At 35.5% G+C, this 27,893-nt stretch overlaps 1 protein-coding gene and 1 long non-coding RNA gene across 3 annotated transcripts; one reads left to right on the top strand and one right to left on the bottom strand.

Moving 5' to 3' along the window:
* The first annotated feature begins 645 nt into the window (after positions 1–645).
* zdhhc7 (zDHHC palmitoyltransferase 7) lies at positions 646–26,495 on the top strand. Of its 2 annotated transcripts, XR_015514245.1 has the most exons (9): positions 646–802; positions 4,539–4,615; positions 8,197–8,490; positions 8,572–8,696; positions 9,915–10,011; positions 11,125–11,206; positions 12,534–12,664; positions 16,090–16,499; positions 26,285–26,495. XR_015514245.1 is itself a non-coding variant. In NM_001002602.1 (8 exons), the coding sequence occupies exons 3-8, from the start codon at positions 8,203–8,205 to the stop codon at positions 16,264–16,266; spliced, it is 900 nt and encodes a 299-aa protein (NP_001002602.1). In that variant the 5' UTR covers positions 649–802; positions 4,539–4,615; positions 8,197–8,202; the 3' UTR covers positions 16,267–16,619. The 2 variants fall into 2 exon arrangements, 1 of the variants encoding a protein (NP_001002602.1); NM_001002602.1 differs by lacking the exon at positions 26,285–26,495 and having other exon boundaries at positions 649–802; positions 16,090–16,619.
* Positions 18,496–21,897, bottom strand: LOC147839644 (uncharacterized). The gene is made up of 2 exons (XR_015514658.1): positions 19,580–21,897; positions 18,496–18,757 (listed from the first exon to the last, which is right to left on the bottom strand). It is a non-coding gene; the product is annotated as an uncharacterized LOC147839644 (long non-coding RNA).
* Positions 26,496–27,893: the final 1,398 nt, after the last annotated feature.

Consider the following 27,893-nt stretch of genomic DNA (forward strand, 5'->3'; position numbering starts at 1 on the left):
GCTGTATGTGGGCGGAGTAATACACAAGGGTAAACAGGCTGGACGAGTGCTGTTACTGGCAAGGCTGGTCAGATTCAAGAACCAGACAGAACATACAAGTTCCATAAATAAGTTTTATTTATTATTTTTTCTTGAAAATATTTTGACATTAACAAGAACTACAGAACTAATCATTATATATCATATACATAACATAATAAAATATATTTTTATTTATCATTTCCAAAACATTGGTATTCAAACATAATTTCAAGCTCTGAAACTGTTTAAATGCTGGACTAATATGCTCTGCATCACATGACCTGAAGTAATAATTAACATGTCATTCATTAATTAACCCCTATCCAGAGAATTGAGTACAGCTGAAAATGTCTCTTTTTTCCTATACTTGATTTAAAGCGACAAGTCTTAAATTATATTAATTTCGCTTCCTCTCTGTCTTCATAGATCCCCTTTGAGATCTCTCTTGTAAAACAATAATAATCCCATATTTTCCGTCGAGACCGACAGTGAGAAGCCCTGGAGGATCTCATCATTAAAGCCATGAACTCCCACTGCAGTTCTGCTGTCGGCCTACAGGGGTCAGAGGCGCGGCGGCGTGCACACGGGCCCGTCACTCAGCACACAGCAGAAGCAGCAGAAATAATGATCGCTTTGGACCCCGGAAGTGTGTGTGACCCTCATCTTTATTTCTCACCCATGAAAGCCTTCAAAAAGCCCCAGAAATGAAATGATAGATTTACATTTGGCCCTCGCCCATCTGAGAATCGCAGCTGGAGGATCAAATCTCATTTCGGAGGCGGTAAGCGAAAGCACGAGCTCAGTGTGTCGATAAAGAAAGTGAATCATGGTGGTGTTTGTATGGCTGCGATTTATGTATCAGTCCGTTCTGACAACACCAATCTGTGTTGTACTGATTTGTCATTAGACTGTTACAATAATTCAATATTTAATAACTGATAAATGGGTTGTATTAAAGTCATGCTGGAGATTTTTTAACTAAATGCTGTGTTAGATACTCAGGGTGTGACGGAAGATTAGATTGAGAAAGAGATAAACGAGAACATCAGTGCTTTTGGATGGTTTACAAAATAACAACAAACTCAATTTGTGTCTGTTTACTATGGTCAGCTTCTCGAAATTAATGTTTGAAATCAAATTGCATTTCCTCATGAGCTACACTACAAAAATGCTAGAGCTTTTGTCTTGTTTCTAGTCCAGATATCCAAAAAATCTTAAATCAAGAAGCATTTTCTAGACGAGTAAAACATATTGTCTTGTTTTAAGCTATAATATGCCAAAATAGGTGAGTTTTCTTTAAAACAAACAAAAAAAGACAAGAATATTTAGCTTTTATCAAAGAAAAACATATTATTTCTTAAAACACCACAAAATGCCTTTTTGTAGAGTTTTTGTGTTGTTTCTAGTCAAAATATCAAAATATTCTTAAATCAAGAAGCTTTTTCAAGATAAGCAAAACATATTGTCTGTTTTTAAGATATACTCTGACAAAATTAAGTGAGTTTTTCATTCAAAACAAGTAAAATGATCTTGTTTTTTTTTTTTGCTTTGACAAGAATATTTTACTTGCTTAAAGGAAAAACTCACTTTGACTATTATTTCTGAAAACAAGACAATACCTTTTGCTTGTCTAAAAATGCTTCTTGATTTAAAAATATTTCAATATTTGGACTAGAAACAAGAGAAAAATTCGAAGTAAGAAAAGCGTTGTGGCAGTGTATTTTTATTTTTATTCAAATGTTTTGATATCAGTGCAGGCTTTTATTCATTCTTTCATGTATTTGTTGTTGTAGCTTATTTGAGAAATATGATAGTATCTGTCACAGGAAGAAACTGAAACTAAGGTTTATGAATCAGCTTTTAGACTTCTAAATTAAACTCTTAAGAATATTTTTCACATAAATTTGACATGAAAAGCTTAATGATGTAGTATAAAATATGAAGGAAAATTACCATCATATTTTACTCACCCTCATGTGACTTGTGTATATGGAATGGTACACAAACATTAGGAGGTTTTTAACCCTTTGAAGCTCTTTGAAGCCTTTGAATTTCATTTTTGACTATTAAATTGGAATGGTTAGCCTAACAGCAAGAAGGTCGCTGGTTTGAGTCCCGTCTGAGCCAGTTGGCGTTTCTGCGGGGAGTTTGCATGTTCCTCCTATGTTCGCATGGGTTTCCTCCAGGTGCTCTGGTTTCCCCCACATTCCAGACATGCGCTATAGGTGAATTGAATAAGCTAAATTGGCTTAGTGTATGAGTGTGTGTGACTGAGAGTGTATTACAGTACTGGGTTGCAGCTGGAAGGGCATTCGCTGCTTAAAACATATGCTGGAATAGTTGGCAGTTCATTCCGCTGTGTCAACCTCTGAAATGGAGACTAAGCCGAAGGAAAATAGATGAATGAAGAATTTAATAGTGTAGTTTAAAATATGAAAGTAAAATTGCCATCATATTTTACTCACCGTCATGAGACTTGTGTATATGGAATGGTACACAAACTTTTGGAGGAAGTTTTTAACCCTTTGAAGCTCTTATTTCATTTTTGACTATTAATTTGGAATGGTATAAAACATGCTAAGGATTTTAGCATGTGCTATGCAAATAGTAATGAGATGTGAAAATATAAAAAATATCAATTTAATTCATTTCATTATTCATATATATTTAAATAGGAATAAATATATTAATTTTTTTTTCAAAGCCATTTTGTTACAATAAATCTTATAAGTATAAAATATATTAAATTGAATTCAGCTAGTTTCACAGTAAATGTTTCAACTTTTCTTTTAGTCTATAATGTCTTATATCTAAAACTAGTATAAAGTGAAAATAAAAATAACACCAAGGCCTAATAATTTTATCAAAATCTGTGTCCATGCAATAATCAAGCAGATTAGCATCATATAGATTTCATAAACTTGTGTTAAAAGTGTTATTTATTATGTATTATTCATAATTTAAAACACATTGTTTAATTTTACATAGGAATTAATGTCACCAACATTTCAAGTAATTTTCCAATAGAAAATAATTGACCAGAAATAGTAACATACAAATCTGAATTATGGTAATTGATAAAAAAAAAAAATAGCATAAAACTGGACTGTTGCTCTGTTTGAACGATATATATATTTTAGCCTTTTTGTCATTTTAAGGCTAGGATTCAGGCTAGATTTGGTAACATGTAGAGTTTTGTTTAGCACTTTATTTAAATGATTATTTGCATTTTAAATTTCATTAACTTGACTTGACAATGACTTGCAGGGATAGTTTGACTGAAAGTCACAACGACACCATATTTTTCAGTGTGTAAAACAACAACCTGGATGAGTGTTTAGAATTTTATATTAAATATCAACTAAACCTAAAAAAATAAATCTTATTTTAAGACTTCTGACTAAGTTGATTAATAGGCAAAATCTGTGTCAGTATAATAAAAACACACCACCATAGCACCATGTAGATTTCATAACCTTGTGTAACTTGGGTAACCTTATTACATGTTTTTTTTCATAATAAAAACACACTGTTTAATTTCACATAGGAATTAATGACCCCAACATTTCAAGTAGTTCACAATAGAAAATAATTGACCAGAAATAATATCTTAGATATCAATATTTTGGAAATTGATAAAAATGATCAGCAAAAAAAGTGCAGATCTAGTAAATAGCATTTTTTTGTATGTAAATGGCAGATATTTTGCTTAAATATATATTTAAAAGATTAATAACATTTTATGACTAATTATCCGTTTACTATGCATAATACTAAAACATATATGGATAAAGACAATTTGACATTTGTTAAATTCGCACACAAATAAGAAAAAATTTATAAACTAGTATTTTATTATTAATGAGACAATAATAGAGAAAAATGTATAAAAATAAAAAGTAAAAAAAGAAATGACAATAATAACAAAATAAAATACAAAAAGGAGAAAACATAAATACATAGTAAAATAAGTAAAGAAAAACATGTATACTTTATACAAAATATAAAACTTAAAATAAAAAATGTAAGACATTGATTAAAATAAATAAATTAATGTATATAATTTCTCCCTGCATTTGCATGGGTTTCCTCCGGGTGCTCCAGTTTCCCCCACAGTCAAAAGACATGCGGTACAGGTGAATTGGGTTGGCTAAATTGTCTGTAGTGTATGAGTGTGTGTGTGTGGATGTTTTCCAGAGATGGGTTGCGGCTGGAAGGGCATCCGCTGCGTAAAAACTTGCTGGATAAGTTGCGGTTCATTCCGCTGTGGCAACCCCAGATTAATAAAGGGACTAAGCCGACAAGAAAATGAATGAATGAATGAATGTATATAATTATATACTAGTAATAACTTAATAATAATAGTAATAGTAGTATAATAGCACACACACACACACACACACACACACACACTCACATCTGTTTGTGCACTGCCCTGCTTACTGACACACTTTCCTTTCCTGTTGCAAGTTTGATCACTTCTACCATGACTCTCGATGTGTGTTTGTCCTCAACAGGCTCCAGATTGTGGATGCCATTGAATTCAAACCCAGCAGGGTTTGAAAGGATGTCATTGTGAGGGACGCACTGTGTGGTGAGTCGATTCTACTTATTAAAACAAATCTTTTAAACAAACCCATTCACTTCAGTTTGCAACTTATACCAGAATATAAAGTATATTTAATGCAAAATATAATTGAAGGCATATTGTTTTCGTCAGTTTTTGGCAGTAAGCACACACACACATCTCTCTTTTCATTTGTTTGGCCTCTTGTTTTGTAAGCGATTTGCATCTCAATAGTATTTATGTAAATAGGATGGCAAGTTTCAGGCCAAGTCCAAGACTGAAAATTCTGCCATGTTTCTTTAGCAACAGACTGTAGATTGGGAGTGGCGTTTCTGTGATACTCGGACTGAAAATAGTTTACAATCTTAACACTGTAAGAGTGATTCAAGCTGACATCGCCCGCAAGCCTTTTACACACTCACATTTTAATTGCACAACACACTCTGAGGTTTTTTTCTTTATTTAGGTTTGTTTATTTGTTGTGGCTTGATTTTGGAGAGATTTAAAATATTAAATGTTATTATATTGTTTAGATTGAAGCTCATGAATCAAAGTACACCGATTTTTCAGATGTGTGAAGGTCTTCGATTTGAATCAAAGATACAGTTTTGATGTATAATAATATAATATATTATAATATAATATAATATATTATAATATAATATAATATATTATAATATAATATAATATAATATAATATAATATAATATAATATAATATAATAATGTAATATAATATAATAATGTAATATAATATAATATAATATATAATAATATAATATAATATAATAATAATATAATATAATATAATATAATATAATATAATATAATATAATATAATAATGTAATATAATATAATATAATATAATATAATATAATATAATATAATATAATATAATATAATATAATTTAATAATGTAATATAATATAATATATAATAATATAATATAATAATAATATAATACAATATAATATAATATAATGTAATATAATATAATATAATATAATATATAATAATAATATAATATAATATAATGTAATATAATATAATATAATATAATATAATATAATAATGTAATATAATATAATATAATATAATATAATATAATTTAATAATGTAATATAATATAATAATGTAATATAATATAATATATAATAATATAATATAATATAATATAATAATAATATAATACAATATAATATAATATAATGTAATATAATATAATATAATATAATAATGTAATATAATATAATAATGTAATATAATATATAATAATATAATATAATAATAATATAATACAATATAATGTAATATAATATAATATAATATAATATATAATAATATAATAATATAATATAATATAATATAATATAATATAATATAATATAATATAATATAATATAATATAATACAATACAATATAATGTAATATAATAATAATATAATATAATAATATAATAAATTGTTTTAATATAATGTAATATAATATAATATAATAATAATATAAATCTCTCAAATTCAAATGAGCTTTATTGGCTTGATTTGGCAAATATTGCCATTTGCTGAAGCATTGCACATACATAATAAAAAAAGTAGTGTGTATATATATCTCTCATTTACATTAATATTTTCTATTGGATGCTAATATTATTGGATGCTAATATTATATTTGTGTATATACATTAGATTAGTCAGTGCTGAAGCCAAATCTGGAGCTTATCTAACAAAAAAAACTTATGATAATGGCCCAAAACTAGTACACTCAAATTTATTTATATTATAAGTTATTCAGTATGTAATATTTATAAGTATTTAATAAAAAGCGTAAAAAGAGCAAAATTCAAGAATTTTGTTGAAATTTTGTAGTTGTATTTTTTTTTCAATATTTCACATGGATTTAAATTTCTAAAGATGTTTCGTGACTAAAATATTATTTTAATAAATATATCTGTTTAATAAATCTGTTTTGTTTAAATGTACCATAATAAAAATAATAATAATAATAATAATAATAATAATAATTACTTTCATTTATATTGTGCTTTTCTGGACACTCAAAGCGCTTTATACATTTTTGGGAAGGAATCTCCTCATCCAGCTCCAGTATGCAACATCCACTTGGGTGACGCGACGGCAGCCATATTGCACCAGATCTCACACCACGCACCAGCTGATTGATTGGTAGAGAGGAGAAAGAGTGAGTTGTTAAGAGACAGTGTTAAGAGGTGGACAGAGGTCAAAATTGGCCAGGGTTAAACCTGAACGACAATATAATGGGGCATTAGGACCCACACAGACTGCAGGTTGAGCGCCCCCTGGTTGTCTCAATAAAACCACTTCTGGCAGTAACCTTGCTTTCCCATGTGGTCTCCCATCCTGGTACTGACCGGGCGCAGCCCTGCTTAGCTTCAGTGGGTGACCATGTGAGAGTTGCAGAGAGCTAGCTGCTGGCTATTTATGAGCTAAATTCACTGTGAAAGGGATGCACACACATATACACAATTAAAGGCAGAATTATTAGCCTCCCCTGTATATTTATTTCCCCAATTTCTGTGTAACAGAAAGAAGATTTATTAAACAGAAGAGTTTTAATAACTCATTTCTAATCACTGTTTTCTTTTATCTTTGCCATGATGACAGTAAATAATATTTGACTAGATATTTTTCAACGTACTAGTATTTAACTTAAAGTGACATTTAAAGGCTTAACCAGGTTAATTAGGCAAGTTAGAGTAATTAGGCAAACATTGGTTTGTTCTTTAGACAATTAAACAAAAATATATAGCTTAAGGGAGCTAATAATATTGACCTTACAAGTGTTTTAAAAAAATGTAACTGCTTTTATTTTTGCCGAAATAAAACAAATAAGACTTGCTCCAGCAGAAAAAATATTATCAGACATACTGTGAAAATTTCCTTTCTCTGTTAAACATCATTTGGGAAATCATCATCATCATCATAATTTTTATCCGCTTATCCGGGGCTTGGTCGTGGGGGCAGGTGTATTAGGATAGAACCCCAGAATTCCCTCTCCCCAGACACTTCTTCCAGCTCCTCCGGAGAGATCCAGAGGCATTCCCAGGCCAGCCGAGAGACATAGTCCCTCCAGCGTGTCCTGGGTCTTCCCTAGGGCCTCCTCCTAGTGGGACATGCCTGGAACACCTCCCTAGGTAGGTGTCCAGGAGGCATCTGAAACAGATGCCCGAGCCAACTCAGCTGACTTCTCTCGATGTGGAGGAGCAGCGGCTCTAATCCGAGCTCCTCCTGGGTGACAGAGCTCTTCACCCTATCCATAAGAGTGCACCCTGCCACCCTACGAAGGAAACTCATTTCAGCCGTTTGTATTTGAGATCTTGTCCTTTCAGTTGTGACCCAAATCCTATGACCATAGGTTAGAGTAGGAAAGTAGATTGACCGGTAATTCGAGAGCTTTGCCTTTCGGCTCAACTCCTTCTTCACCACAATGAACTGGTACATCGAAATCATATGGAAAATATTAAAAACAAATTTACAGGAAGGCGTATAATTCTAGCTTCAAATGTATGCTAACGATGAGTTACTGTAATAAAAAGGCACTTCTCAATGTGAACTCTTGTCTGTCTGAGCAGGAGAGAATGCAGTCTTCAGGACAGCGGTTGAGGGATGTGGAGCAGCACCAGCCTCTGCTCAGTGGAGGGGAAGAGGAGGTGACGGCCGGCCGCGTCTGGTTCATCCAGGACAGCTGCGGGATGGTATGCGCCTTCATGACCTGGTCCCTAGTCATGTACGCCGAATTCGTGGTGAACTTTGTCATGCTGCTCCCCTCCAAAAACTTCTGGTACACTCTAATCAACGGCGTGGCGTTTAACTTTCTGGCCGTGCTGGCGCTGACGTCGCACCTGAGGACCATGCTGACAGATCCGGTAAAGAAAATGGCCCATATTTAGACTGAAAGAAGAGTTTGTGATGGAGGTTTTTGATGAGCATTGCTTTGTGTCCGTCAGGGTGCAGTTCCCAAAGGAAACGCCACTAAGGAATACATGGAGAGTCTGCAGCTGAAGCCTGGAGAGGTCATTTACAAATGTCCCAAGTGCTGCAGCATTAAACCAGAGAGAGCACACCACTGCAGGTAACACCAATTTTTCACAGGCGCGTGTGTGTGACTGTGTGTTTTATTGTATATTTGGTTGTGTTTGTGTATGCATTTGTTTTTGTGCATGCTGGTGTCCTTGTTTGTTTGTGTTTGTGTGTGTTTGATTGTGTTTGTTGGTTGGCTGGTTGTTTGATTGTGTGTGTTTGTGTTGTATGTTTGTTTGTTTTTGTGTGTGTGTGTGTGTTTTATTTTGATTGTGTGTGTGTGTGTGTGTGTGTGTGTGTGTGTTTGTCTTAGTGCGTACGTGTGTCCTTGTTTGTGTGTGTTTGATTGTGCTGTGTGTGTTTGATTGAGTTGCTTGTGTTTGCTTGTGTGGTTTGTTGACTGTTTGTTTGTGTTGTGTGTGTTTGAATGTGTGTTTGCACATTTTTCTATGTGTGTGTTTTGCTTGTTTGTTCTTGCAGGTTTGTTTGTTTTTGTGTTATGTTTGTTATGTGTGTTTGTTTGTTTGTGTTACCTGTTTGCATGTGTGCATTTGTTTGTTTTGTTTGTGTGTGTTTGCGTGTGTGTTTGTTTGTGTGTGTGTTTGCGTTTGCATGTGTTTGTTTGTGTGTGTTTGTTTGTTCTTGCGTGTTTGTTTATTTGTGTGTTATGTTTGTTATGTGTGTGCGTGTTTGTTTGTTTTTGTTTGTTTGTGTTATCTGCGTGTGTGTGTGTATGTGCGCATGTGTGTGTACGTGCGTGTGTGTGTTTGTTCGTTTGTTTCTGTTGTGTGTTGTTTGTGTTGTGAGCGTGTGTATGTTTGTTTTGAATGTTTGTTTGTGTGTGAAACGAGCGTTTTATTCGGTGTAATTGGCCACTCCAGCAAAGATTGATTTAAACATTGAATTAAAGTTCAAGAGTAAAGCATTGGTGTTTTATCTAAAGATGAACATAAACAAACATGGCTCTTTTTATCATTTGATGCAAACAAAATGCTCTAAATAACAGCATTACTGAAACATTTATAACCATGTACTAAAAACTTTGATTTAAATGCAAATGCTCAACTGCTTCAAACCTAATAAATAAAATTATTTCAAACGTGAAACGTTGAAACTTTAAGCTTTTTAGACTACTTCAAATCTATCCACCCATTAACAAACAAAAAAATCATGATATATGTTACATATTCCTATTAAATAGTTTTTTAAACCTATTAAATTGTTGTCTTGTAGCTGATGTGATCTCTTCACCAGCTCTTGTTTGTTGTAGTATCTGTAAGAGATGCATCAGGAAGATGGATCATCACTGTCCTTGGGTCAACAACTGTGTGGGCGAAAACAATCAGCGATTCTTTGTCCTCTTCACTGTAAGTGGGTCTCAGACTGCTGGCATTGCTTTTACAGAGTTGATGGTGAACTTCCTTTGCCTTGGTTTCCAAGATAAATTCTAATATGAATCACCTGCTGTTTCATTTATAAATACAGCAAATGGACACTTAGCATGTATCAGTGCATGAACTGAGAGCTCGTCATAATCTGAGTTTTATATCAATGATGCAATTATTTGGTCTTAGATTGATGTTTGGTTCTGACTGCTTGACAGCTTTAATATCTTTAATAGCTATAATAAACTTTATATCCACATCACGCCGGGTGTATGATAGGGCCCTTTGTAATTTATTATCAGAATATGTATTAAATATTAGAATAGTTTTGATTGTTTGATACAGTTTGTTTGAATCAATTTAGGCCATTAGCTCTGTAAACCCCGCCCTTCAATAACCCCTATTTCAGACCCATGTACCACCACCCTCCAGTTTTGTCATTTCTCCCGGAATACTCCCATAATTTCACCCCATCCACAGTACTCACCTTTTTGGTACAGTCTATAACACCTCCGGGTTGCCAATTTTGGTGTAGTATCTGATCACAATGGCCGCCCAAAACCCGGTCCATAGGACAGTTACTATCACCAGTAGTTACTAACCCTGTTCTCAGCTGTGTTATTCAGACAAACACAACACCCCCACCCCCCAATGCCAATTATAATTATTATTATTTTTTACAGACAGCATACACTGAACAATTCATTGGTTGCAAACAATTAATATGGGCAAACAATTAATAATTTTATTAAAAATTCAAATTTTAACAAATATAAAATTATTTGTTTAAATTCAGCCCATATAAATTGTGTGCAAACACTTACCTTAAGAAAATGTAGAATTTTTTTTCATTGTGTTTATTTTCATGCACTTTTTTATTAACTTTTTCAGACTGCTTGCATTAAAGGACAGCTAGGTTTCAAACTCTAAATAAGATATTTTTTGAAAATCCATAACTTGCTCTTTTTATAGTAAAGGCATCAGTGGACAGCATTTATTTTAAGGTTTTCATCATAACCTGAATTTCAAGTTCATATTAAATGCAGAATTATATGTGACTGTTGTGTGTGTGTGTGTTTTTTTTGTCCTTTTCAGATGTATATAGCCTCCATTTCATTGCATGCCCTGTGTCTGAGTGGTTTCCACTTCTTCACCTGTGTCAAAGTCCAGTGGAACGGTGAGTAATAATAGATATCCGAGACTCACACTCCATTAACAATTATATCATATAAAGTCAAGAGCGAGACATTTAATATGCAGCTTTATTGCAGGGCTTTTTCTTTGTGCTCTGCATGACGCCATTTTGAGCTCAAGAAAACCTTTTATGAGAGTTTTTGATTTGTGTGCAGGGTGTGTTATTGGCTTTTCTTTTTATCCGTAATATTACTATTGTTTTTTTATAATACAATGCAACTATAAAACAACAGAATGTGTGGGTGTATATTTAGGGCTGCACAATATATCGTTTCATCATTGATATCCCACTGTGTGAATCTGCAATAGTCACATCAATTTCAAGTGAATGTAAACTTTTGGACTCAAGAAATTATATAGTTTGATTAATTGTGTTTAAATGTATGTACAATGAAGACTGTACCATGGTATGCTATGTTTGATTATTGGATTCCTGTACCTTAATGCTGTTAGACTCCACTGAAGACTATAAAGCATTTTATCTGGGATAGTCAATCCCAGTTGTAAGAGCAACAAATAATAACTTGACTTCTAGTTGATCATTTGGATAAATGGCAGAAGGTCGATTTTTCAGATGAATCATCTGTTGAACTGCATCCTAATCATGACAAATACCGCAGAAGACCTATAGGAACCCGCATAGACCCAAGATTTTCAAAGAAATCAGTCAAGTTTGGTGAAGGAAAAATCATGGTTTAGGGTTACATTCAGTATGGGGGCGTGCGAGAGATCTGCAGAGTGGATGGCAACATCAACAGCCTGAGGTAACCAGCCCAGTCACCAGACATGAACATTATTGAGCATGTCTGGGGTAAGATGAGGGAGGAGGCATTGAAGATGAATCCAAAGAATCTTGATGAACTCTGGGAGTCCTGCAAGAACACTTTCTTTGGCATTCCAGATGTTATTTGAGTCATTGCAGAGATGTATGGATGCAGTCCTCCAAGCTCATGGGAGTCATACAAAATATTCATTCTTTTTCCACTGCACCATGACTTCATGTTCTATACTGGACATTATTTTAGTCTAAGCAACATCAGATTTTACTGTCCAAATGAAATAATTAGAAATCAAGGCATGATCATATTTTATTTTAGTAAAAAAAAAAAAAGCATAATCTAGAGGCCTGTCATATAAGCCACTTCTCATACCAAATGATCAACTAGAAGTCAGGTTATTATTTGTTGTTCCTAAAACTTGGATAGTCTATAGTATTATGAGGTACTAATAAGTGTTTTTGTAATTTGTATTGCATATCTCGTTAAAATGGCAGTTTTCTGATATTTTCTGATGCGGTGTGTGTTCTGCAGAGTGCAGTGATTTCTCTCCACCTGTGGCAGTAATGCTGCTGATTTTCCTGTGTCTGGAAGCACTACTGTTTCTCACATTCACTGCCGTCATGTTCGGCACTCAGATTCACTCCATCTGTAACGATGAGACGGTAAGTTGAGTTAAACTTCCAGAAGTCCTTTGATATGACGATTACTATCATTGCTTCTACTGGAACTTTTAAATTTTTTGAACTTTTTCATAACTTAAAAGCACAATATGTCATTTTTTCATTAAAATTTGCAAAAACCACTAGATCAGTGTTAATAATGTTGCTGACTTCTGCTCTTAGATTGTCCCAAATAATGTTCAAATCCAGAATAAGCCATTTTGAAGGTGCTGTAGGTGATCTGCCGAAATGCTAGCATTAGCATAATAGCTTAAAAATTTTACGTCCTCCCCTGCCGTCCAAAGCCACGCCTCCTTAAGTCATGAACACGCAAACGCGCACTGTTTAGATATAACACTAGATCATGTCATTCACCAGTTAGAAAGCTATGTGGAGAAGCACACTTTATCAAGCATAGCTGTTGACAGGCCAGCGGGTGCAGGATTTAAAGGGCCATGAAACCCCCTCATTTCAGCTGTGTGTTTTCACACCTCTACTTTGGAAAAAGTCAGAAAAGTGGGCGTGTCCAGCTCTGTTTAGGGGGGAGTGTCGGAGGAAGATAAGAGGCTTGGTATGGGAGTGTCTATTTGGGCGCGCTGAATTTCAGAGTCAAAACACACACCCACAGCGGACAATGTGACTGTGTTTACATGGACATCTGTCGTCGAATTATTTGCCAAATTATTAAATGGTGGAAACTGCAGTTTGGCTCTTTCATTCAGGGAATTCATTAATGTCCCTCCCGACAAACGTGATATTTGATTCGAGGAACTGCTGTAAGCGTGTATTTTTCATGCAATGTTTGATACCGCACGACGAATGAGAGAAAAAAAACCCTCAGCATTTCCCGGAAACTTAGATGCACACGGCAGGTAGCGTCAGAAAGCCGCGTGTGTTATTCCGGTCACAAAATCCAACACGAGGTTATAGTTTGGTTGTAACTGTTAGTGCTAACTATTGCACTCGGTGCAATAGTTTGTTTGATACGAATAAAATACGAACTGAATAAACAAAGAGCACTGGTCACTCACTTACCAAATCTGTAGAGAAAGGACAATCACTAGCAACTAGAGCCGCGTCTTTATGAAGAGGAGACTACAAGCGAATCTGGATCTCAGCGTTTGCAGATGAGAAAAGCTCTCAGGTAAACAATAATCCTCCTTAGACACGTAAGTTATTGTTGTCGAGCGTCGCGTACACTGTTAATCCACACGTGAGTCTGAGCTCTCACAGAGAGAAAATGAAAACGAAACTTAACTGCTGCAAACTATAAAAGCAACACTTCACGCTTGTTTTGCCAACACAACGTGGCGTCTTTGCCTTCTACACTCTGACAGTAAGGAATATTAATGAAGTTGCACAATAGAGCGCGCTGATTGGTTTGAACCAAGCCTTATTCATGCATTAATGCAGCACACTGTAAGACGTAATAAGACACACTCTGGCACAGACGCCCAGTCTGCACGCTGGAATACAACGCTATTATGTCATGACCGTGACGCAGCTTCAAAAATTAGTTTCAAACCGGAAGTACGAATTTGCTTGAAATAACGCAAAAACAACCAATTTACACTTTTTAGTGAAATATAGGTGTCCTAATAGTGTTTTTAGCAGTGTGAGACACATATACGACTGTCAACAGCTCAAAAAATGTGTTTTGGTGTTTCGTGACCCTTTAAAGGTCCCCAAAATTGTCACAGGCTGTCACTGTTCAAAAATGAACAAATGTGTGAATTTCAATTAAACTTCACATCAGTAAAGCTGGTTAGGAGAGCATATTTAGGGCGTACTCACTATGTACAGTTGCTTTGAACTGGGCCAACTTGTCCCCCCTCCCGTCTCCCCCATTCGGGCCTGGGTACGCTTACGTCATCGATGCTGCGCTGTTCAGTAGAGAAGCGCTCTTGCTCAGTGACAGTGGAGATTTCCCTAGTTATATTGTTTTAGTCGTTTGGGATGCAGTGACACTCAGTCAAATATCTCGCCGAACAGATCCACCACGTTTGACGCTCATAAACAGTCATAAAGTCCTCGTGCTGCAGATATTAGGAGGTTTGCTGAAGGCGCAGCTGTCGTGCAGTGAGGGGTTTGCCTCTTTAATAATCTACAACAGTTTGCGCTCACTGAAAAGAGAGAATGATTAATAAATCTATATGAAACAGTTCCTCAAAAGTCATGTCTTGCTTTCAGTTTCGGGCTTAGACGCGCTTTGCACTCACACACAAGCATACCGCGCCAAAGCGAACCGCACTCAGGCACACCTTTTCCAACCGGGCCAGGGCCAGCCAAGTGAACCGTGCCTAAGCCAGATTCAGAGCACACACACTTCTCAAACGATCTGGGAAACAGGCCTCGGCATGGTTCAGGATAGCATAGTGTGAGTGCGCCCTTACTGATGTTTTGTTATTAAACTAAATAACAATCTGATCTGAAAGAAAGCAGTGCTAAAAACAGAAATATCTGTTGACATTACACTTAAGTTTACTTTACCAAGACAACGAGTGACTCTTCATTTTCAGTTGTGCTCGCTGATCCTCGTAACGTTACATCGCTTGAGCTCATCTCCTTTCTCACTTGAACAACTAAACGAATGCTCAGGTCTATTTAACCGACTATATTATCAATGCTGTATAAGGTACTTCATGAACTTGAAAAAAGCCAATGTTTTGCTGGACGTTTTCAGCAGCTGAACAACAATTCTGTGCATATAAACCCATTCATTAACAAGAACACAGTCTACATCAGCTTTCATCAGTTTTCAAATAGACCAGTCTAAAAGAAATACTTCAGTCGTAGTGTCACCCTTCAGATCGTTGTTTTGAACTGCATTTTTGGCGGAAGCCCTTTCAGAAACAATCAATCTTTTCATGCGTACAAGGTTGGTCTTTCAGAAAGAAGTTCAGGTTGATGCAAAGTTTGCAGATGACATCTTTTTGTCGGCTGTAGATGCGTGCTTCATGTGTGCGCGCGAGTGACATTTCTGTCTGCTTGAAAAGGCTGCACAGAAATTCAAATCTACATTTGTTGACACAGTTTGAGGTACCTGCTGTAATTAAGTTATTTGTCAGTCCGACAATTTTTAATTGGATGAACGTTTTTTAGTTTTATGCCTTATCCAGAATATAAAAATACATATAAATACACTTAAATCATTTACTTTTATCATTACTATTGGATTGTGAAGAGACTTTCAACCAGCACAACAAAAATATTTCTGAAGACAATCACCTACTGCACCTTTAACTAGTGAGATGGAGCACGTGCTGTGTGTTCATGCTAATGATGCCACACACACTGGATTTCTGGTTTGGTTTTCAAATGAAAAGGAGCTTTTATTTTTTGGCTGAACTATCCTTTTAAATGGTATATCCTGATGGTGTATGACAATCCTCCAGAAACACGCTTATTTATATATTCCTCCCACACAGGAGATCGAGAGGCTGAAGAATGAAAAGCCCACGTGGGAGCGGCGGGTGCGATGGGATGGAATGAAGGCAGTTTTCGGCGGACCACCGTCGCTGCTGTGGTTCAACCCTTTCGCTGGACTGCGTCTCCGTATGCTGATGGTTCGAGCCCGCAGGAGCGGAGCTGAGTTTTCTGTTTGAGCGAGGAAAGCTGCCGTCTGCCTTCATGCCTACTTTTTCCCCTTCTCATAGGACACAGGACTCCTTGTTTAAGCAGGTCTGGAGGTAAAAAACCCTGTTCAATAACTGATGTGGCCCCTGGAACATTGAGGCTGCGTCTCGATACAGCATTATTACCTCGTACGGCGGATCATACTCGTAATGCTCATCTCGTCTTTATGAACATTCACACTCATGGGTCTTTGAATTGCTTCGTAAGTGGACTTTTTTTGTGGTTTTACGGAAAGGGTGTTAATATTCATTATCCAGCCTGAAGAAATGCATCATCTGTGTGATTTAAAGGTTATTATAAAAGAAATAGATTATAAACCAAACTGAGATTCGCAAAGGAATGTGTTTTTTACCAAAAATAATACATTTTAAAATATGTTTTGGTGGGTAAATCTCACAAAAAGCTGATAGGAAATGTTCGAATGGCTGTAGATCACGTCAAAATCAAAAGGTGGAAAAAAATCACTTCAATATTATATTATATTTTAATTTTTATTATATTATATTATATTATATTATATTTTATGTTTACGTTTAAAGAAATAATTGTAAACAAAGTTTATCTAGAAATTTATATGTGATGTATTTATACATTATGATAGTATTTGTTGTGTTTATTTCAATTACAAATTATTATAATTGCGCTTATATTTTTCATACTACAATAATAGGAAATGGTTAAATTGCTTGATTGTAAAGAAAATGTTTAAAAAAGTGGAGCAAATGCCATAAATATAACATTGTGGCAGGGAAGGTGTGTTCGAATGCTCCGCATCCGTGGAGAGCGGGTTAGGAGACCTGTGGCTGGAAAAGTAGGTCAGCTAGAGATATTATTTCTACTGCTTCTCAGTGATTGGATCGGAGTGACGGTTTTTAAGTGAGAAGATGGGCTGGTTGGGGGGAGAGAGGAACTACCGATAGGGATGGCTGAAGTGTAAACTCTTTCAAGACCATGTCGAGATCTTGAAGTGCAAGTGTTTCGAAAGACATTCAGTCTTATGTGCTGTCTTACGACGTAAGATTCGAAACACCCAGGTCACATGACTAAGGTGATTCAAAACACCAGGTCATGTGACTAAGGTGATTCAAAACACCAGGTCATGTGACTAAGGTGATTCGAAACACTTGGGTTACGTGACTTAGGTGATTCGAAACACTTGGTTCACTTAACTAAGGTGATTCCAAACACCCAGTTCACTTGACTAAGGTGATTTGAAACACCCAGGTCATGAACTAAGGTGATTCTAAGGTGATTCGAAACACCCAGGTCACATGACTAAAGCAATTCAAAGCATTGCTCATTTCAGAAGTGTTTCGAGACCTCGTGAAACTGCATTTGACTGACAGGGTTTAAAAAAATCTCGGTCACGTAGGCTAGTGGACCGCACATGTGCACACTCTCACCTAAAGTTTGAATCCCGACTTGCACAAATACTCTAAAATTATGACTTGATGTATTTATTAATGTTACTTTTTTATGACTAACACAAGACATATTTATTCACAAAGTGTTCATTCTGATGTCAGACCAATGTTAAAACAAAATATGTTACAAGAACAGAGCATTTTAAAAACTAAAATCTATTGCTGAATCTCCCTGGATTCGAACTTATCTCTGCATGCAGTCATGAACTCACCACTTCACTAAATCACTTGAAACCTCAGCTCTACAATGTGGGGTTAATACCTCAATTTCTTAACAGTTTCTTTGCTGAAGCTGTTCCAGAGCAATACATAAAAATGACCACTAGGTGTCACTGTGGAGACAAAGGAAACGTTTGAAAGCTATATTCGTAGCTTTGACACATTTGCTTTGACTGTTTTAGTGTTTGACTGTAAGCTTTGCTTTGCCCACCCCTAGTGACCACTCTGAGAGAGTGTTAAGCGTTTGATGCAAGAACAAAAACACTGCTTACCTGAATAGCCGACCCTGTCTTCTTCTTCCTGGGTTTTGGCACCAGTTTAATACAATTTGTCCAATATGAAGGAAGAAGTAAACAGGGTTGGCTATTCAGGTATGTAAAGTGTTTATTTTGTTTTTGCATCAAACGCTCAACACTCTCTCCGAGTTCTCGGTAGCTTCTCAACTGGCCCGTCTTCTCACTTAAAAAGCGTCTCTCCAACCCAATCACTAACTACGTTTACATGGACATTAGTCATCGAAATATTTGCCTTAATCTAAATAAGACAATAATATGATGGTGTTCACATGAATTGCTTTTTTCATGATCCCGTTTTACCTGTTATAGCACATAGATCGTTTAACGTCATCGTGTCAACACGCTATCCACGTTTTATTCTAGTTTCATTTTAAAAAATTTGACTTTAACTGCAGTTCGGCCGTTTTATTTTCATTCGGGAACATTTCATGTATAAACCCCATGACAAACTGAGGTATTGGAAATGAGTACGAAGTAAGGTCTGGTGGAGGTGTGTGGTTTTAATGGAATTTGATACCGCACTGTAGGCTTGGGCGGTATCCAAATTTTGATACCATCAAACCTCTTCCCTATTTTACCCCGGTATCCGGTATTACCGTGAATAATAAAAAAATATGACGTAATGGGACCTGAGGTTCGCGGTCACCTGTTTGTCTTGTTCGTATTAGATATCTGCGTGGGACACAAACACACACACACACACACACACACACACAGAGAGGGCGAGAGAGACGCACAGCACCACGTGCTCTCTCTCTCTCTCACCACGCGCTCTCTCTCTCTCTCTCACCACGCGCTCTCTCTCTCTCTCTCTCTCTCTCACCACGCGCTCTCTCTCTCTCCCTCTCTCTGTGTGTGTGCGTGCGTGTGTGATTGTGTGTGTTTCTGAATAAAGCACGGGATTGGTCGGTAACTTAAAAGGGAGCGGTCGTGCGATCTTGCAATATCGCTCTCGAGCAAGCGAGCACACGCACATCCACGTGGATGCTGTGTGTGTGTCTCTCTCTCATTCATACACACACATAGAGAGAGAGTGAGAAAGCACCAAGCGACACACAGACAGCATGCTCTCTTATTTACACACACACACACACACACACACACACTGCAGGTGACTTGGTGCGCGACTCGAAATCTTACCTCACCTCTCTCCTCCACACTGTCCCGTCATGACAATCGCGCATACTCATTTGTAGGCATTAAAAAAAATAATATTTATTATTTAATACTTGTCTCCTACTTAAGTGAATTGTTTTTTTTGACGGTATAACGGTATTGAAACTGACACTGTTGCTATTATTAGATCCCGCGGTGTACCATATTACCGCCCAAGCCTACTGCACACTGAATGGGAGAAAAAGAAACCTTCTCAGTGTGGGTGTCTGTGCTCTTTCACTGACTTGGTAGGTGCAGAGAATAGTGTAAAACATCAATGTTTATATGGACTATCCTGTCGCAAAATGCAGCGAAAAATCCTACACGACGGTAATAGTTTGAGGTGTTTGCATGTGTATACTGCACTTCAATAATGTGACTAAAATGGGCATACTCCACATGTCTTAGCTCGATTATGACCTTAATCAGATTAAACTCATCAAAAATCTCTGTTTACATGGTAGACTCTTAATCACAGTATTGTCTTAATCGTATTAAAATCGGATTATTGAGGTCCACGTAAACATACTGATAGAGAAAAAACAGGTGTTAATCATAACTTTGATTACCCTACTTTTCCAGCCGCTGGCCTCATAACCCGCTCTCCAGGGTTGCAGGGTGTTCGCCCACTCCTTTACCGCCACAAACATTTTAAATGTAAAGAACTAAAAACACGCAATTATAAAAAGTCAGATATTGTGATTATATAAACTCTCAGGAAAGATTTCAAGATTTTAAGAATTGTAAGTTCTAAAATTTAGTTTTTAAATCACAATTCAGATTTTTTTGTTTGTTTCTCTAAGAAATGCATGTTTGCCAACTAAGGGTGCTTTCACACCTACACTTTTGTTTCCGAACTTTTCCCTAGTTAGCGCAGTTTATTTGCCATATGTGAAACCAGCAATCGCGCTCGGATCCACGCCAAAACAATCGATCCGAGATCACCTGAATGTAGTCTCGGCTACATTCATTAAAATGAACTTCGGAGTGGATCGATTGTAGTAAGAAAGCAGTATGATCCGAACCAGGCTATGGCACAGTGTGTTATGAATATGTAATAGGCATAGAGTTGAAGTCAAAGTTATTAGCCCCCCTTTAAATTTTTTATTTTAAATATTTTCCAAATGTTTAACAGAGCAAGAAAATTTTCACAGTATGTCTGATAATATTTTTCTTATGGAGAAAGTCTTATTTGTTTTATTTTGGCTAGAATAAAGGAAGTTTAAAAAAATAATAATAACCCTTTTAAGGTCAAAATTATTAGCCATATAAGCTATATTTTTTCCATAGTCTACAGAACAAACTATCGTTATATAATAACTTGCCTAATTAACCAAGTTAAGTCTTTAAATGTCACTTTAAGCTGTATAGAAGTGTCCAGAAATGAGTTATTAAAACTTTTATGTTAAGAAATGTGTAAAAAAAAAAAAATCTTCTCTACCTTAAACAGAAATTGGGGAAAAAATAAACAGGGGGGCTAATAATTCTGACTTCAACTGTATATGGGTATATGAATAGAGTATCATGAGTAGGGCGGGATGTCATTCCTTCCAGTATTAGAGCGTTTCATGTCGAATACAAAAGTGACAGCATGTTAACTATTAACGAGAGCTGTTTATCCGTTAAGAAAATTGACTGAACAGCAGTTGTTTATCTGTTATTTCTTTCTATAAGGTAAAGCCTATAATGCATAAGCCAAGGCTCTGTATAAGAACATCTTACCTCTGATTTATATTTGGTTACGATATCTGTCACCATTTCAAAATTAAAGCGCAGCTATTTACTTATAATGTCTTATTGCTCATTGTCATAAATTAAAATAAGTACGCAGGATCTGGATGGAGACCTGGTGCAGTGCAATCAGAGCTGCATCCGATGCTTTTTAATGCTCTCACCTAACCGCACCTGTCAAAGTCACGTCACTTACTCAATTAAGTGCATTGTGTCTGACATTGCATCGCTGAGAGATGCAATCTCAGCTTGCATCATAAAGGCTGCATCCAGATACTATTGTGACAGCTGAGTGTGACTCTGCACAATAAACCCTGAAACTCTGACTAATGTGAGGAGAGTTTGCTCACACGTGACTTGTTTTAGCTCTTTTGGTCCATTTGGAAACTTTGCCATGTGAAAGCAAACCGCACCAAGAACAAGAATAAACATTGAACCGAAACAAGGATTAAAATTGTTACAAAAGAATCGAATCACAGGTGTAAAAGCACCCTTAGATTTACAAGATGCCAATCTGAGGAACTTCTGAGGAAAGACGTTGGCATTTGCATCAATTTCTTTGTAAAATATTGAAATAGTTTATAATTCAAAGAATATTATTTCCTTTTGATTTAAGTGTGAGATATGAGCCGGACACTTCCTTGTGAGATTTACCCGTGACTAATCCAGCTGCGTTATCTTTAGTGCATTAGCTAAATGAAGCCATTCTAAGATCATCTCGTCTTTATGTATTGTAGAAATAATAATAATAGCCTCATTTAAAGAGCTTGAATGGATGATGTGACTCTCTCTTTTTCTCTTTATATATATATATATATATATATATATATATATATATATATATATATATATATATATATATATATATGTGTGTGTGAATTCTTACAATGACCTTAGGCTGCTCTACATAAAGACAAATCACATCATGGCATACATAATTAAAGTATGTCCTCCTGAGCCAGACACTCTAATTAACGTGTAGATTAGTAATTAAATGCGCTGCAGTAAAAGGAGGCGTCGTGGATGTGTATCATCCATTTGTGCTGCACAATGCACAGATGTTGACTATCTCTTGTGTTTTCTACTGTGTTTCTCGTCTTGGCTTTTATTGGTCTGCTTTTAACTTTCGCTTAAAGAACGGTTTCATGGTGACCACTACGATTTCATCATATAAAGCTGGAACTCGTTGAGCTGGATTGACAATGTAGTGCAACTCTCTAAGGGAATCTCACAAAACCTGTTGAGGACATCCTTGAGTCAAATTAAAAGATCATTTATTTAATTACATTTTGCGTAAAGACAGGGCGACCAAAATTATATTTAATTAAATGTATGCACTACCTGACAAAAGTCTTGTCGTATATCTCGTAATAATGTGATTTGCAAAAGTGGGAGAAGATGGATTTTTACATCTGTTGAGCTGCATCCCAATCATCACAAATACTGCAGAAGACATACTGTCACCCACATGGACCCAAGATTCTCAGAGAAATCAGTCAAGTTTGGTGAAGGAAAAATCATGGTTTGGGGTTACATTCAGTATCTGCAGAGTGAATGGCAACATCAGCAGCCTGAGGTATCAAGACATTTGTGCTGCCAATTACATTACAAACCACAGGAGAGGGCAAATTCTTCAGCAGGATAGCGCTCCTTCTTATACTTCAGCCTCCACATCAAACTTCCTGACAACAAAGAAGGTCAAGGTGCTCTAGGATTGGCCAGCCCAGTCACCAGACATGAACATTATTAAGCATGTCTGAGGTGTAATGAAAAAGGAAGCATTGAAGATGAATCCAAAGAATCTTGATGAACTCTGGGAGTCCTGCAGGAACACTTTCTTTGCCATTCCAAATGACTTTATTAATCAGTTATTTGAGTCATTGCAGAGATGTATGGATGCAGTCCTCCAAGCTCATAGGACATGACTTTATATTCTATACTGGACATTATTTCTGTGAAGTGACAAGACTTTTGTCTAAACAAAGTCAGACCTTACTGTTCTAATCCGTTTGTTAAGTGTGACGTCACACGAAGGGGGTTCTGGGTCCAAGCGCTCTATGAAACTGAATGGGGAGACTCCTCAAATGCTAATAAAAAATGTTTACAAAGCGATGTAATACTTTCGAAAATTCAATCGCTATATATATATATATATATATATATATATATATATATATATATATATATATATATATATATATATATATATATCCATGCCTAATATCTAATGGCCAGAGAGTGATAGATTTTTTTATAAATTGTTAACATTTTGGTATTTGTGATGCAGCAAGCCAAGAGATTGTTATGTACACTATGACTTTATATAAAATTCACTTTAATGTGTGATATCAATTATTTAAAAGTCATAAACAAGTATTTTGTCAATTCAAATGAGTGGTGGCTTGCACCCGGAAACAGTATTACATACGTCACTAACACGTCACCACTTAACAAGCGGATTAATTAATTAAAAAATCAAGGCTTGATCATTTTATTTTGGTAAAATAAGCCTAATCTAGAGGCCTTTGCCTTCCATATAAGCCACTTCTGTTACCAAATGATCAACTAGAAGTCACATTATTATTTGTTGTTCCTAAAATTTTGATAGGTGACAAGACTTTTGTCGGGCATAGATTAAATTATATATTAATTATATTTACAAATTTAGCCCTTTTTTTTTCTCAGAGTGAAGTTTATTTATAAACTAATTTCGAGAGGATCACTTGCTTATGATTGCTTGCAGCCGGACCCGCATTATTTAATTTATGATTCACCAATCAGACGATTCCTAAGCCCCTATAAATACCCTCAGTTATATAACAGCCGTCTTCGTTTTAAAGAATTCCCTTTTCCACCCCTACTCCTCCTCCTTTCCTAGATGGGTGGCACGGTGGCCCAGAGGTTAGCACTGTTGCCTCACAGCAAGAATGCCACTTGTTATAGTCCTTACCTAGCCAGCCGACGTTTCTGTGCGGAGTTTACACATTCTCCCTGTGCTCACGTGGGGTTCCCCGGTTTCTTCCAACTGTCCAAAAACATGCAACTTAAGTTAATTGACTAATCGAAATCAGCACCATAGACATGCTCCCAGTAAATAGTTATCTCTTAAGAGGAATCACTGTATGTCCATTAGCTCCTACAGCAGGGGAGTTCTCGAGATCTACCTAAGCTCAAACTCCCCTCGCGCCTTGCAAACGGGAAGGAGCCCCAGGCTCGAGGATCTTATAAGCTCAGGGCTCTCTCCCAGGACAGCATGCCAAACCAGCTTTATAATCAATCATCAGCTAAGTGTGAACTCTTGAAATTGGGGTGAGACATAATATTGCAATGAATCATATTCAAAAGTCAGAATTTCAATTATATTTATGTAAGTCAAGATATATTTGTCTCAAGTCTGGTTTGCATCTTTCAATTTTGATCTCTGGTAAGAGTCATAACTGAAAAATAATAACACTAAAAGAGGAAAAAAAAGTATAAATTTTGGGATTTATATGTCGAATTGTAAGCTACAAATGACAAAAATATCATTTAAAAAGTAAGAATTACAAGAAACTCAGACTTGAGTTTATATTTCACAATATTTAGTTTATAAACGTGTAAGACTGCATTTAAAGGAAAACTCAAGTCTCAAGATATAAATTTAGTGTGGGGAACTCTGTGTTTTATATCTTGCCATTTCAAGTTTTAAACTTGCAAGTGTGAAAACAAAATCAGATCTGGAGTACAGAAATTGGTAAATGACATATAAACTTGCAAATAAATCAGCATTCTTAAAGAAAAAAGTTAGAATATCGGAAATTAAATTGTGACTACTAATTCAGATTAAATGATTGTCTTGCATGTCATCAACCGGCTTTGTCAGACTTGCGCTTCTGTACATTTAGAATAGTTGTTTTTACCATTTTGTTTATAAAAAATTTAATTAAAACTATCATAAAAAATAAGGGCAGTACGTGAGAATTATATCACAGCACTAAAAAAAGCCTCTTTAGATAGTTGTAGCTAGTTTTAAGAGGCTTTGACAACCACTCCAGTTTTACCAACCAGGATAATGTTTTGCATACGTTTACAATGTTCATTTAAATATGCGAAGATGCTTTATTTCTGGTATCACAGCCAATCAAAAAAAAAGTCCAGGGTACAATATAAGACACAATATTTAAAAAAAATAATAAAAACGTCTGAGGCCAGTTTTACTAAATAAAATCAGTGTTCCTGTATCAGTGGTTACACGCAGTAAACATCGGTGAATTCAGTGAACTGATGAGCTTTGAGGCCAATCACAGTCATTTCTGTTGAGCATGTGAACACAAGGCCAAATCAGCCCAAGAATATAGTTTTTTTACAATATTTTAACACTGATATGGAAAGATTAAAGTCATTCTGAACCAGATTAATGATTTAAAAGTGTGTTACTCTGCCATTTAATATAAGTGTAAATCCAGCATTTTGTTTATGTGATGATGAGTAATGAATTTGTGTGCCAATTTTTTTTTTAGTTGTGCATCGTTTATGTAATGAATTTTTACACATTCCCTGGTCATCATCATCCTATTATTATTGATTATTGTTGAGATTATCATACAAAACAATGCAGACGGTTCATGCGGCGTAACTCGGATTGAACCAGAGCGGCTTGGCGTAATTTATTTTTATTCTAAAGAGACGTTTCTCGAACACTACGAGCTGTAAAGGGAATTTGTATATGCGCAAAATCCCTCAAGATCACGTTTTCAATCTGAAATGAGACTATTTGCCTTTTATCAGCACATAAATAAGAATGTATCTCATGCTTTTTTTTATACCTTGTTTTGATCGGGTAGAAGAGGGACATCGTTTGCATTAGAATAATTAGGGTTTTTGCATTCTGTGCTATTATTACTACTGCAACAGTATTCGCCTGACCTCAACTCTTTTTTTTTTTTTTCAGACATGTTTAAAACTTGTAATTCTAGATATTATTTGACTGTAAAGGCTGGGGGACGTCTGCTCTTAAATGACCTTCGTTAACCTCAAATCTATAGCATTAGGGGTTCAACTATTGCATATGCTATCAGACCTTTTGAAAAAAATGTATTGGAGGTGATTAGTCGGAAATCATCCCAAAAAAGAAATAAAAATTGTTAACTTTGACTCCAACGTTCAATCTTCCCCCACTTTAGATCTTCAGTGCTGCAGATTTGTGCGAGCGGAAAACGGGTTGAAGCGGATTTGTGCAGTGTGAACTTGTTGGAAACGGGGCACAGAAGCAAAGGATATGGAATTGTGTCTGTGATAAATGGTGTAAACAAATATCATTCTGATACTTTCAGGTGTTATGATGTTCTTATGTAAAGTTCTTTTACATAATAAAGTCATTAGATTTAAAAGTCACCAAGCTTGCATTTGTTTGAAATGTTATTGCAATTTAAAATAGCCGTTTTTATATTTTAAATGGAGGATTTCTGGGATGCAAAGCCGAGTTTTCAGCATCATTACATGCAATGTGCAATTAACATAAAAAATAAATGTAATTAATGTTACACTCTAAAAAACACGGGGTTATTTTTTAACCCAAATCTTAGGTTGAGGCATTTGGGTCATTTTTGGGGGTTATTTTCAGAGTCTTGGGTAGTTTCAACCCAGCTCTTTGGGTCAAATCAACTCACAGCAGGGGCTGACTGGGATACCACATATTATGTACTAATTTGTTTAAATGCAATGAAAATAGTGTAACATAAACGCAGATTCCTTGAGTTTTCAGATCATTAAAATGAAATTTATGCTCATAGCAGTCCTTAGTCGGACCGTTCTGAATTAAAAAATGTATTATTAGCACCTTTTGTACACCTGTAATCAAAGCTGCACATCCCCTACTGTATTTCAGTGATGCCGAGTCAAAACAACTCAATTGCTGGGTCATCTTTTGCTAGCATTTTTGGATTAAATTAAACTATTATTTAAGTAAAAATAACCAATTATTGGGTAGAAAAACAACCCATTTATGATGTTAAAAATAACCCTATTACTTGGGTTAATTTAACCCCTGAGGTGTTCTGTCCCATATTTACCCAGCAGTAGGGTTAAAAACAAACCAAATTTGGGTAGTTTTTAACCCTGTGTTTTTATGTGAGTAGACCCACATGGAATCTGTGCGCGCTCAATTCTGCAGATTTCCAGCCCATCGAGTCTATTTACTTGTTTAAATGGGTGTATGTTTGTATTTTGTCAGTTTTGAAAGTAATTTCCGTGATATTGACTATTGAAAATGTTCATATGATTAATTTACAATGCAGTTTGTAGAGTAAGATTTAGTTTAGTCTTTTACTGGATATACTATATGAGAGACTTGCTTTGGTTACAAAGTAACTGTATCTAATTGGATTTGCATTGTAAACATTAAATACAAGTTAAAAAGGGATTATTGTTTATTTCATATATTAAGTTATTAGCTATGATACTCCCAAAATCAGTCTGCATAAATCTGCAGATTTTAACAAAATTCTGTGCAGAAATGGCAAAAAAAAGTTGCCATTTTGATTCTGTCTAGCCTAGTCATGAGTTATGAATTTGTTTAACTGAGATTTTTTTAACACATTTCTAAACATAGGTTTTAATAAGTCATCTCTAATAACTGATTTATTCTATCTTTGTCATGATGACAGTACATAATGTTTGACTAGATATTTTTCAAGACACAGATACAGCTTAAAGTGACATTTAAAGGCCTAACTAGGTTAATTAGGTTACAAAAAAAAAAAAAACGGGGCTAATACTTTTGACCTTAAAATG

This window comes from Danio rerio, chromosome 18, assembly GCF_052040795.2.
Source record: "Danio rerio strain M-AB ecotype USA chromosome 18, GRCz13ab, whole genome shotgun sequence".
Taxonomy (NCBI): Eukaryota; Metazoa; Chordata; class Actinopteri; order Cypriniformes; family Danionidae; genus Danio; species Danio rerio.

Excerpts from the sequence above, each read along its gene's own strand:
- zdhhc7 (NM_001002602.1), top strand. The coding sequence starts at position 8,203 with ATGCAGTCTTCAGGACAGCGGTTGAGGGATGTGGAGCAGCACCAGCCT. Across the intron at positions 8,491-8,571 it reads GGACCATGCTGACAGATCCG|GGTGCAGTTCCCAAAGGAAA; the intron begins GTAAAGAAAATG and ends TGTGTCCGTCAG. Across the intron at positions 11,207-12,533 it reads TGTCAAAGTCCAGTGGAACG|AGTGCAGTGATTTCTCTCCA; the intron begins GTGAGTAATAAT and ends TGTGTTCTGCAG.